Genomic DNA, 13399 nt, shown 5'->3' with positions numbered 1-13399 from the left:
AATGAACCTCATTGGTTCTTGCTGAAGCTCAAACGTGCTGCGTAACACGAGAATGAACCTCATTGGTTCTTGCTGAAGCTCAAGCGTGATGCGTAACACGAGAATGAATCTCATTGGTTCTTGCTGAAGCTCAAACGTGCTGCGTAACACGAGAATGAACCTCATTGGTTCTTGCTGAAGCTCAAACGTGCTGCGTAACACGAGAATGAACCTCATTGGTTCTTGCTGAAGCTCAAACGTGCAGCGTAACACGAGAATGAACCTCATTGGTTCTTGCTGAAGCTCAAACGTGCAGCGTAACACGAGAATGAACCTCATTGGTTCTTGCTGAAGCTCAAGCGTGATGCGTAACACGAGAATGAATCTCATTGGTTCTTGCTGAAGCTCAAACGTGCTGCGTAACACGAGAATGAACCTCATTGGTTCTTGCTGAAGCTCAAACGTGCTGCGTAACACGAGAATGAACCTCATTGGTTCTTGCTGAAGCTCAAACGTGCAGCGTAACACGAGAATGAACCTCATTGGTTCTTGCTGAAGCTCAAACGTGCTGCGTAACACGAGAATGAACCTCATTGGTTCTTGCTGAAGCTCAAACGTGCTGCGTAACACAAGAATGAACCTCATTGGTTCTTGCTGAAGCTCAAACCTGCTGCGTAACAAGAGAATGAATCTCATTGGTTCTTGCTGAAGCTCAAACGTGCTGCGTAACACGAGAATGAACCTCATTGGTTCTTGCTGAAGCTCAAACGTGCTGCGTAACACAAGAATGAACCTCATTGGTTCTTGCTGAAGCTCAAACGTGCTGCGTAACACGAGAATGAACCTCATTGGTTCTTACTGAAGCTCAAACTTGCTGCTTAACACGAGAATGAACCACATTGGTTCTTGGTGAAGCTCAAACGTGCTGCGTAACACGAGAATGAACCTCATTGGTTCTTGCTGAAGCTCAAACGTGCTGCGTAACACGAGAATTAACCACATTGGTTCTTGCTGAAGCTCAAACGTGCTGCATAACACGAGAATGAACCACATTGGTTCTTACTGAAGCTCAAACGTGCTGCTTAACACGAGAATGAACATCATTGGTTCTCGCACGTCAAGCGAATATGCTTGAGCTTCTGTTTACCACATCTGACGTGTGGTGAATAAAAGCCTAAATTCAAAGTGATCGTGTCTCTTTTTGAAAATTTGGACTAAACCGTTCAATTCATATGGATTAGTTTTACGATCTCATTATGAACTTTTTGAAGCGTCAAAGTGGTAGCTGTATAGCTGTCAATGGAGGGTCAGAAATCTCTCAGATTTCATCAAAAAGATCTTCATTCTGATCCGAAGATGAACGAAAGTCTCACGGGTTTGAAACGACATGAGGGTGAGTAATTAATGACAGAATTTTCATTTTTGGGTGAACTAGCCCTTTAATTGTATGGCGGCTGAGAGATCTCAATGTGCTGTAACTGATGAAAACACATGCAAATAGAAAAAAAACACCAGCAAATTAAGAAAACATTCTCATTAGTCTGACAAGACGTGCTGCAAATACTCACAACGCACATACAATCAGGACGTTAAAATTAAAAAACAAACTCACCTTTCAGGCCATCGACAACCCCACTGATGAATAGACACTGAACAATAAGCATGTGCCAGCCAGGGGTGCGTTTCCCAAAAGCATTGTTAGCCAACTTTGGTCGCAAGTTCCGTCGTTATCAACATAGTTCAACGATTCGGTGTTTCCCGAAAAACAGTTCTAACGAACATTCGCAAACAGCATTGCAAAGTTGTGTGGTTTGAATGACAGGTGGTTAAGAGCATAGTTTCTTGTTTACCTGACATGTGGACTTAATAAATCCTTGTCTTGAGCAAAATAAGCAAGCTGACATTCAGTGCAATCTGTATCTTTTATTTAGAATAAATACAAATGTAATTTACGTCTTTTAGTTTGTCAAGAGATTTAAAGCACCGTTTTTGAAGAGTGCGCATGTGTGAACATGCTATACCACGTAAGAACGAGCCAATGATTGAATCTGGAAATAGAGAAAAATAACTGAGAAATATTAGAAATAGTCCTCAGATGCCATGTCCGTAATTTATAGCAAAACATGTAGCATTAATTTGATCTCAACAGATTCGTTAAATTTAGTTATTACTCCACCACCTGCGTGACATCATTAACCAACATGGTTGAACGACCAATTTGCGACAATATGGTTTCGGGAAACAGTCGTGAGCTAGTTGATTTCTTCAACGATGCAACGTACAATGGTAGTTAAGCAGAGTTATGTCCTTGTACGGGAAATGCACCCCAGGTTTGTGACTTGTTGCGTTATGGTGTGCTATTTGCAGCACGCTTCTGTATTTGGTTGCGTTGTAACTTGTGACTATTTGCAGCATGTGTTGTCAGACTAATGAGAATGTTTTCTTAATTTGCCGGTGTTTTTTCTATTCGCATGTGTTTTCTTCAGTTGCAGCGCGTTAAGTTCTCTCGGCCACCGTATAAATGTATATTTTGGATGTTTTCTTACTAGTCTGACAGAAGAAAAGTAGTGCAAGCAATAACAACCAAAATAGACCAAAATAGTGCCTGAAAAAACAATAGTGTTTGAAGCAAAGAAATCTCATCACCTTTCAGGGTTGTAGCCCTCCAGCTCTTCCAGAAAGGTGTTGGTGTTGGAGTACTGGTTCTCTGGGCTGGGTGTGATGAGGAACTTGAGAACGGTTCCCCTGGTGGATCCAAGGAACACCACAGTTCGATTGCGGTAGGGGCCTGCCTCAGTGTCCACCACCATAGTGTTCAACTGGTACCTTAAAAGTGAGGAAAATAAAGCAATACGCACAGCATTATAGAAGCTTATTGCTTTTATAAAACAGTTGCAACATCAGTATGATGAAAGACAATAAAAGACAAATTTTCAGCCAATAATATAGTTCATCATCCTAACTGTTGGCTGTTTACAGTAGCCAAATGAAATAGTGCGTTAAAATCAACATGAAATTGCATTTGCAACCCATTTTGCAACCAAAAAGTGATTATTTCCAAGAGAAACATAATATTGAATAAGAAAAAGATTTTAACCCTGTATTATTTTCCCAACCCACATGGCCTAGTTTCGAGTCTGAGGAATAAGAGAGTCCTTTCAGAGGTAAAATCAAGTTGTTACATTTTGGATAAAGCTTGCAAAGACATTTCTTTTCTTTTCAATAACATTCATGAATTGTGAACATGTATTAAGAAAGTAAATAAACCCTTATTTTGATTTTGTGTTTAACTTAGCTGATGGTCACAGATATGTTTGTCATTTATTGTACAAAAGCTTCAAACAAATCAGATTTTGGCACTGATGCTATCTGTTTTAAACAATTCTTGGTGTATAATTCTTAATACAGCTTAGGAAATAATTAGAAAGGGTTATGAGAGATTAGAGTTGTAAATACTCTCTCTGTTCAGACTTTAATTTGGATTAAAAAGATAAAACACAGAGGAGTTTATGACAGCTCACACAAACTTTTCCTTTATGTGTACTTTTACTCCTTTGTTGTAAGCTTGAAAAACCTGAGCTGACTATTTTTCTTCAAGTCATTCAAATGTAATTTGCATAATTCCAGCCTATGGTGTTCATTGATGACCCGCCCTGTAGTTGAGATGTAGGCCTGGAAAAGTTTAGTTCGTGTTTTCGACATGCTGTGAAAGCAAATCCATGCACTTTTTTAAAGGATGAGGACTTGCACTGGAATTGATATGGGAAAACGCCTCGGTTACGACTGTAACCTCGGTTCCCTGAAGAGGGAACGAGCGTTGCGTCGAAAAGCTGACGCTATGGGAACGCTTTGCGTGATGACGTCTTGAAGCACATGTAAAATCAGTCCAATGGTGTGGCGGAACGTCAGAGGCGGGTGACGTCACGTACCAGGAAGCTATAAAAGCCGGCCCGAAACAGAAAACGAAAGCTTCGTAAAGTCTGAAGTCGCGCTGACAGGCATGAAGGAGATATGGCAAGGCGACGCAACGCTCGTTCCCTCTTCAGGGAACCGAGGTTACAGTCGTAACCGAGGCGTTCCCTTTCAAGGGAACTCCCGTTGCGTCGAAAAGCTGACGCTATGGGAACGTCTATACCAACGCCTCCATAGCTACAAATGTCTGTCCTGTGTGTAATCATGTGAGCAGCACTAAGAAGACAAAACATGAGACCCTAGAGTAGAGTCTAAATCCAGAGAGTAGAACCTGACGAAGGTGTGCGGTGAGGACCAGCCTGCCGCATCACAGACGTCCTGTAACGATACTCCTGATATAAGGGCCTTAGAGGCCGCCATACTCCTAGTAGAGAGCGACCGGACAGCCAAAGGAGAAGGCTGTCCAGCCGCCTCATAAGCCAGTGAGATAGTCTCAACCACCCACTTGCTCATCCTTTGCTTAGACACTGGACCTCCCTTGTTAGGGGAGCAAAAGTCACTTTTACGCCACAGGGCAGCTCTGTGGACATACGCGTCTAACGCCCGAACAGGGCAAAGCAAATTATTCGCCTCCTGGTCCGATTTCGAAAGGGAGGAGGACCTCCAAGTGCCACGAAGGAAACGAGATACCAAGGGGTCTTTCCCCACAGACATTCCACCCAAAGGACTGTGGTAAGCACCTATGGCCGCCACATAGACCTTTAAAGTGGACGGGGTCAGACCTGCAGTGAACCGTTCCTGCAGGAACTCCAGCACTGTACCAATTGGGCAGTGGACTGGGTCCAACCGACGGTCACTACACCAAGAAGTGAATACTCTCCACTTCAGGGCATAAAGTTTCCTCGTGGAGGGAGCTCTGGACTGTAGAATGGTCTCAACAACCTCGGTTGAGAGACCTGACTCTATGAGCTGGGCCCCCTCAGAGGCCAAGCCCACAGGTTCCACAGTTCTGGCCGAGGGTGAAATATCGAGCCCTCTGCCTGGGACAGAAGGTCCCTCCTGACGGGTAACTCCAGAGGATGCCCGTCGAGGAGGGACACAAGATCGGGAAACCCGGTCCCTGCGAACTCTTTCCAGAACTCCCGGGAGCAGAGCAACTGGGGGAAAGGCGTACAGACGTAGCCTCGGCCACGTCTGTACCATAGCATCCAGTCCCAGAGGAGCTGGATGCGTGAAGGAGAACCAAAGTGGACAGTGAGACGTCTCTCGAGACGCAAACAGATCCACTTATAATTTCCATATCAGCTCCACCACCTCGGGGGTGGAGCCACCATTCCCCGGGCCTCGGCCCCTGTCTCGACAGAGTGTCTGCTCCTATATTCTGGACCCCGGGGATGTAGGCTGCCTTGAGTGACAGCAACTTCCCCTGGGACCACAAGAGGATATGGCATGCCAGCGCAAACCCCCTTGATATAGGCGACTACCGACGTGTTGTCCGTATGTACTACACATGGTGTCCCCTGAGACCTGTGATAAAGCTCCTCAGAGCCCGGAAGACAGCTAACATCTCTAGGCTATAGAATGCCAGGAACGATGATGGTCTTCCCACAGACCTTGAGATGAGCGACCCTCAGGATCGCTCCCCAACCCGTGAGGGAAGCATCCGTCGTTAGCAGTTTGCGACGACAAGGAGCTCCCAGCACTGGGCCCTGGGACAGGAACCAAGGTTTCTTCCACATAACCAAGGCACGTAGGCATCACCGCGTGACCTTGATTGTGCGAAATGGGTTGCCCCTCGGGGAAAAACCCTCTGGTCCTGAGCCACCACTGCAGGGGCCTCATGTGCAGCAGTCCAAAAGGTATCCCGTTGGAAGCTGCTGCCATGAGACCCAACAGTCTCTGGAACTGTTTGACAGTGAGTAGCTGGCCTAGCTTTACACTTCTCACAGCTGCCAGGATGGAATCGAAGCGTGGCGATGACAGGCGCGCCTGCATCGACACTGAATCCCAAACCACGCCTAAAAAAGTGGTCCTCTAAAATGGAGAAAGCACACTCTTCTTGGCGTTCAGCCGTAACCCCAACTCTTTCATATGGGCGAGAACAACATCTCGATGTTGAACCGCCATCTAATGCGACTGAGCTAAAATCAACCAATCGTCGATGTAGTTCGTGATGCGAATACCCCGGAGGCGCAGAGGCGCCAGAGCTGCATCCACGCATTTGGTGAAAGTGCGGGGTGATAAAGCCAGGCCGAATGGAAGAACTCGATATTGGTATGCTTTGCCCCCGGAAGCAAACCTCAGGAACTTCCAATGACACGGACGGATGGAAATATGCGTCCTTGAGGTCTATCGTGACAAACCAGTCCTCGGACCTGATCTGTGGCACGATTTGTCTCAAGGTTAACATTTTGAACTTGAGCTGCATGTACTCGTACAGAACTCGAAGATCTAAAATGGGACGCAATCCCCCGTCCTTTTTTGGAACTATGAAGTACCGGTTGTAAAACCCGGTTTCCCTGTTGGAGGGGGGTACATATTCTATGGCCCCTTTCTCTAACAGAGTGTTTACTTCCTGTTCCATAACCAGAACCTGCTCGGGGCCCACCACTGTGGGCAGGACCCCCATAAACCGCGGTGGGCGTTAATAGAATTGTATCTAATACCCTTTTTCCACGGTCTGCAGGACCCAACGAGAAACATTTGACAGTAGCTTCCACGCTGTCAAAGATTCTACTAGAGGTACCGGGTGGACCTTGAGATATGTGCTCTCCGGAGACCGCTGCGCCCTGTAACACCGGAGGCGGCAGGGTTGGCAGAACGGTCCCCTGAGGGCACCGAAGAGAGACGGCACCGTATTTTTCTCCTGCTGTTGAGTAGTCGGTTCGTCGCCCTGTAACGGCGCACCGGCAGGGAACGACCAAACAGACTGCTCTAGCACCCTCCTCAGAGGGGGCGGGCATCCCGAGGCCACTACGTTTCCGGGTGGACCTTGAGATATGTGCTCGCCGGAGACCGCTGCGCCCTGTAACACCAGAGGTGGCAGGGTTGGCAGAACGGTCCCCTGAGGGCACCGTAAAAAGAGGTGTTAACCGCTCTGCTTCGGGGGGACTATCCTCATTTGTCCTGAGCCCTCAGACATCAGGACTTTTTCCCAGCAGCCTTCTTGGCGGTAATAACGGTCCGCAGATCCGTTTTACCCCTCGAAGACTGCTGGGTTTGAGAGCGCCCTCCGTGTCCCCGAGATTTTTGTGGGGGAGCACGAGAGGACACACTCTGTTTTTGAGTGGCACGATGTTCAGCGCTCTTTTTAGAGGAGTGAGGCTGCTCCCGCTCAGCAGCCTCAATGAAAGAACGGCGGGGGAGAAGTTTTTGTAATGCAGCTGCCTGTTTAGCAGCTTCCTGAGATTTAGCTACCGCACTGTTTACTGCATCACCAAATAAACCAACAGTGGAAACCGGAGCATCTAAGAGAACGTGCTTTTCTTTCTCTTTTATATCGCTCAAATTGAGCCACAGATGCCTCTCAGTGGCCACCAGGGCTGCCATAGACCGCCCGATTGATTTAGCGGTCTCCTTGGTGGCCCTGAGAGACAGATCTGTGGCTCTGCGTAGTTCAGCCACTGTGTCAGGACCAATTCCCCCGCCCTCCTCTAAATCCCCCAATAATTCTGCCTGATAGGCTTGCATAATAGACATCGTATGCAGACACGCTGCAGCTTGACCAGCGGCTGCATACGATTTATGAACCAGAGATGATGTGAATTTTACTGGCTTAGAGGGAAGTGAAGGAGCTTTCAGGGAAGATGCCGTTGCTGGAGAGAGATAGCTCGCAAGCGTCTCCTCCACCTTCGGCATCTCCCCATAACCATATTCTTTATATTTGTGAATGGAAGAATAGTGGGATGTTTGTGGTGCATACACTCTGTATGAAACCGGTTTTCCCCACGATTTCGACACCTCGGTGTGGAGATCGGGGAAAAACGGAAGGCTTCTTCGCTGAGGCTGTGTACGAGATGGCAGGAAGCGTTCGTCGAGCTTACTTTTCGAACGAACGTCCTGCCTATCCTCTGGCCACTCAATAGATAGTCTGTCAACTGCTCTAGTAATAACATCGAGCAGTTCCTCAAACGCATGAGACTGAGGTGGCGAATCCTCAGACTCAGCTTCAATACTCACAACATCCAACTCCTCAGAGCTGGACAGTTGCAGTATTGGTGCCTCTATCGGGGGGGAAGAAACCGCAATGCGTGCTTCCACACCCTGATGAGAGGCACTGGATCTGTCAGATTGATGCTGAGATAAGGCAGAGCCCGTCTCAACATCCACTGACAGATCCATTTGCGAACCCCAGGTCTGAGATCGCCGCCGAGCCTCAGCCGCGGCGGGACCCGAGCCCTGGGGAACGCGATCGGGATTGAACCGAGCCAAGCGGGATCGGAGCGTGCGCAATGGAAGCGCGTCGCAATGCACACAGTCACCACCCTCGAGTGCTGACTGGGCATGCTCCTCACCCAAACAAACAACACAAAGAGTGTGAGTATCACCTCCCGTTAAATAACGCGGGCAGGGATGGACACACACTCTAAACTGCTGCTTGCTCGCCATACTGAATATATATATATAATATAGACAGACAACACCAAATAACAAGGACAGATTCAACACAGAGCGCAACTGAAGACTCAGAAAGCTTTCGTTTTCTGTTTCGGGCCGGCTTTTATAGCTTCCTGGTACGTGACGTCACCCGCCTCTGACGTTCCGCCACACCATTGGACTGATTTTACATGTGCTTCAAGACGTCATCACGCAAAGCGTTCCCATAGCGTCAGCTTTTCGACGCAACGGGAGTTCCCTTGAAAGGGAACCGACAGCATTGCTACTGTTTGTATCACTGTGTATCAAGTGCTGAGAATGATCTGGAGCTGAAATTCAGATTTGGTAATGAGCGCTGTACATCCGACATGCACTGTAACCGGTAGACCGGTCACAACAGACTGGGCCATATGACTAATCAGAGCAGAGACTAATTTAGAGAGACTCCTTTCTCTCTGAGTCCTTTATCTGTTTCAGACTCTGTGAGAAAATTGACGCTGCAATCTATATTATGAGAAAATGAAGGTTTTTGACCCTGGATGCATGTCAAACTTCAAAACAAAGACATTCAACCTGTAGAAGACCTTCAAAACAAAATTATGAACCTTTAAAATAGCATAATACGGGCACTTTAAGTCAAAATGGTCTGTTATTGAATATCAATCAAATATCCACCTTTTTTCCCCTCAGAGTACCACTCTCCTTTGTGACAATTTACCTCTAGTTATCGAGAAAGGACCCAGTGGCCATTTCAATACAGTTTTAAAAAACAATTTATTGCTTGATTTTTTCTCCTTGCAGAGAAGTTTTTCTTCGGTTACTCACAAGTACTGAGTCTGAAGGCCTCAGGCAATTTACCCTCTGCAGAAGCACTTCTGGAGTTATAGTTTAACTAATGTTTTTCCCCCACTAACCTTGAGACACTGTAGCAGCGCTCTTAACAGGATTGTTGACAGAATGATGTCCTTTGAGTATCAGTGCTGCTAACATTAGCCATACTACAGCAGAGCTTGGGCTTTGATTCCTGAGTTTTCAACCAATTTCAGTTAAAGCAGCACAGCTTTTAGGAGGCCTTGAGAGTTTCGCTTCACCTTTTCAAATCTCAGCAACACACTTCATATAACAAGCATCCTGGGGTTTATTGATCGTTTTTTCTGTGTTCCGTAGGTGTATGCATCGTACCGAACCATGGTCTTGACTATCCAGGGTCTGTGTCCAAGCAAAGGAACTGCTTCGTCCATCAGAGGATGAGTTTTGATGAAGTTCAGCACTTCATCGGGAAGGGCGTTGGAGGAGCTGAATCTCGAACCCTGGACAGCACATCCTCCAGGCCTAGAAAAGTAAAAGAACCACATTCATGATTCAAATGTCCAAACCAAACACTCACTATTTGATAGACAGACAGAGAGACAGAACGAGATAGATAGACAAAACGACAGACAGACAGACAGATAGACTGACAGATCAACAGACAGACAGAACGACAGACAGAACGAGAGAGATAGATAGACAGAACGACATATATATATATAGACCAACAGTCAGAATGACAGGCAGAACAGATAGATAGACAGAACCACAGACAGACAGAATGACAGATATATAGACCGACAGACAGATAGACAGACAGAACAAGAGAGAGAGATAGACAGAACGAGATATATAGATAGATAGAATGACATACAGATACAGACAGAACGACAGCAGACAGACAGAACGAGACAGAATGACAGATATATAGACCAACAGAAAGATAGATAGACAGACAGAATGATAGACAAAACAAGAGATAGATAGACAGAACGAGATAGAGATAGATAGATAGATAGATAGATAGATAGATAGATAGATAGATAGATAGATAGATAAATAGATAGATAGATAGAATGACATAGAGATAGATAGACAGACAGAACGACAGCAGACAGAACGAGACAGAATGACTGATATATAGACCAACAGAAAGATAGATAGACAGACAGACAGAACAAGAGAGAGATAGACAGAATGACAGACAGACATAGACAGAGAGATAGATAGAGAGATAGACAGACATAACAACAGACAGACAGAACGACATACTGTATAGAAAGATAGGTAGACAGACAGACAGACAGACAGACAGAACGACAGACAGATCGACAGACAGATCGACATACAGACAGACAGACAGAATGACATAGACAGACTGACAGAACGACAGACAGACAGAACGAAACAGAACGACAGATATATAGACTGACAGACAGAACGACAGACAGATCGACATACAGAACAACGACAGACAGAATGACAGACAGACTGACAGAACGAAACAGAACGACAGATATATAGACTGACAGACAAAACGGGACGGAACGACAGACAGATAGAAAGAAAGACAGAACGACAGCAGACAGAACGGGACGGAACGACAGACAGATAGAAAGACAGACAGACAGAACGACAGATATATAGACTGACAGACAGAACGAGAGAGAGAGATAGACAGAACGACAAACTATAGATAGATAGATAAATAATAGAACAACAGACAGACAGATAAACAGACAGACAGATAAACAGACAGAACGACCGACAGACAGAACATGAATAGAACATGAAAGATACTAGAAAGATAGAAAGATAGAAAGATTGATACCTGGGTTTCGGCACCAGTTCATCAGGTACAGGTGTCCATATGGATTCTGGAGATTTCTGCTCTTTGAATCTGCCCTCAAACACACGTGCCAGCTGCTGCATGTCAAACGCACACACCGCCGAGCCGGGGATGCTGGGTAGACACAGCGTTCCAAGAGGGTCAAGACACATCACTGATCCAAACCACACTTCAAACACACACATACAGTCCCACAGAAGCACACACACGCTGTTACCCTAAGTCAAAGTGACATGTCACAACAGGACTATTCGATTTACTGCAGCTGACAGACTAATCGACCAATCTGCCTCTACAGCATCTCATTATAGTGTCTCGACAGCCACTCACATCAGATTAATAAAAGCTCAAGTGCAAATTCAAGCTATTTTAAAGCACACAGGCTATAGTATAAATATAACAATACACACATGGACTGCTTTTGTAGTCTACTGGAGCTTGATTCTTCAAAATATTCTTCAAAATATTTTTTGAAGTTTTATGAAAGAAAAAATACGTGTCTTGGGAAAGATATGAGGGTGAATAAATGATGACAGTTGGGGTGAATTCTTCCTTTTAAAAGCTAAAAACTGAGAGAAGACATATATCAGCAAAATATTATAGCTTGATGCGCATTAAAAAAACAAAGGAAATCGTAGATCAGTCAAACACAGAAGGAAACTGTAAAATGACCTGCCAGGATGGGCGAGTGTTCTCACTGGCTGAACAGCCTAATGTTGTGTGTGTGTGTTCTGGTCTGCAGGTGTTCACCATGTGTTCCAGGGCAGCTTGTCTCTCTCTCCAAACAGTGGGAGTTCAGATGGACTGTTGAGGAAACTTGGATCCTCTTATCTGTCCAGATTTCAGCTTTCAGGCAAAACAACAAATCTTATCAAAAGGCTAGTAGTGTATTGAATGGCATTCAACTTTATACAAAATATGAAATAATCAATTCTATTAAAATTAATACTTAGAATTATACACTATACCATCAAAAAGTTTGGGATCAGTCTTTTGAAAGAAATTAATAAGGTTTATTGAGCAAGGATGCATTAAATTGGATTAAAAATGCATATTGTATATATATTGAATATGACATTAAAGACATTCATAATTTTACAAAAGATTTCTATTTCAATAAATGCTTTTCAGCTTTCTATTCATCAAAGAAGAATAGATAATAATAAGAAATGTTTCTTGAGCAGCAAATCAGCATATTAGAATGATTTCTGAAGGATCATGTGACACTGAAGACTGGAGTAATGATGCTGAAAATTCAGCTTTGATCACAGGAATAAATTACATTTTAAAATATATTAAAATAGAAAACAGTTATTTTAAATCATAATAATATTTCACAATATTACGGTTTTGACAGAAAATTTTTTTATCAAAAGAATGTAATAAAAATAATGATTATTATTATATATATTTTTTTAATCTTACCGAACTTTTGAATAGTAATGTAAAACAATTTTCAATTGTATTTTATACAGGTAAAATTATCTAAACAAACTCTTGTAAAATAATAATACAAAAAAAAAAGATTTAAATTTCTTAATATATTAGATTTATACATTTTAAAAGATGGAAATCATATTTGTTTTTTTGTTTTGTTTTGAACAGATGCTACTATTTTAACCGTGTCCTCTGGTGCAGCAACCCTCTAAAAGGCAATAATTAGATTATAATGTGGGAGTATTGTTTTAATTATATATATATATTTTTTTTTTGACAAAAATTTCTGACTATTACTCTTCCTAGAGCTTTCAAGCTACAACCACTAATTGGGCCAGGCCTTCAGACTATTTTGACTCGTTCAAAATAAATTGACAGGTTTTTACTTGTCCTCAATTTCAAAAAACCTCTTAACTAAGAAAACATCCATAGTGCCATTCTCTTCCAGGAAATGTTTGGAGGGAGAACAACAGCCCAAACATGTGCAAATTAAAGGGATTAATTACAGAAATCAGTGTGATAATAACAACATGTTAAAAGAAAAAGGGGAAAAGCAACAGAATGAGACTGTAAATCACAGGATGTTGGGCTGGGTTTGAGGTCACACATGGTCCCGTCAGCTGCTCTGAGAACGTGTGTGTTTGGACCGCGGTGACAGATTTGGCGAGTTCTGTCTGGTGTCCCGCTGGAACTGGAGTGAGAGGGCTTGTCTGCACCCCTCACCTGACACCAGACCCGCTGAGCCAACGCTGGACAGCATTTGGCCAATGCTGGACTGAAAATGATCTAAACCTCAATGTCCTTTATCTTAAATGA

General features: G+C 44.2%; 1 protein-coding gene across 2 annotated transcripts in view; it reads right to left on the bottom strand.

Annotated features, from left to right (window-relative positions):
• sema6ba (sema domain, transmembrane domain (TM), and cytoplasmic domain, (semaphorin) 6Ba) overlaps positions 1 to 13399 on the bottom strand; it is a 152387-nt gene that overhangs the window by 16781 nt on the left and 122207 nt on the right. For both annotated transcript variants that reach the window (XM_082172991.1, XM_082172992.1), the window contains exons 11-13: positions 11129 to 11260; positions 9670 to 9819; positions 2626 to 2805 (exon numbers count right to left, since the gene is read on the bottom strand). In XM_082172991.1, the coding sequence (XP_082029117.1) occupies positions 2626 to 2805; positions 9670 to 9819; positions 11129 to 11260 (462 nt within the window). The remainder of the gene's footprint in view (positions 1 to 2625; positions 2806 to 9669; positions 9820 to 11128; positions 11261 to 13399) is intronic.

The sequence above is a fragment of the Leuciscus leuciscus genome (genome assembly GCF_965113295.1).
Source record: "Leuciscus leuciscus genome assembly, chromosome: 6".
Lineage (NCBI taxonomy): Eukaryota > Metazoa > Chordata > Actinopteri > Cypriniformes > Leuciscidae > Leuciscus > Leuciscus leuciscus.
The sequence above is the reverse complement of the archived record's forward strand: the minus strand, read 5'-3'. Positions and strand labels throughout refer to the sequence as shown.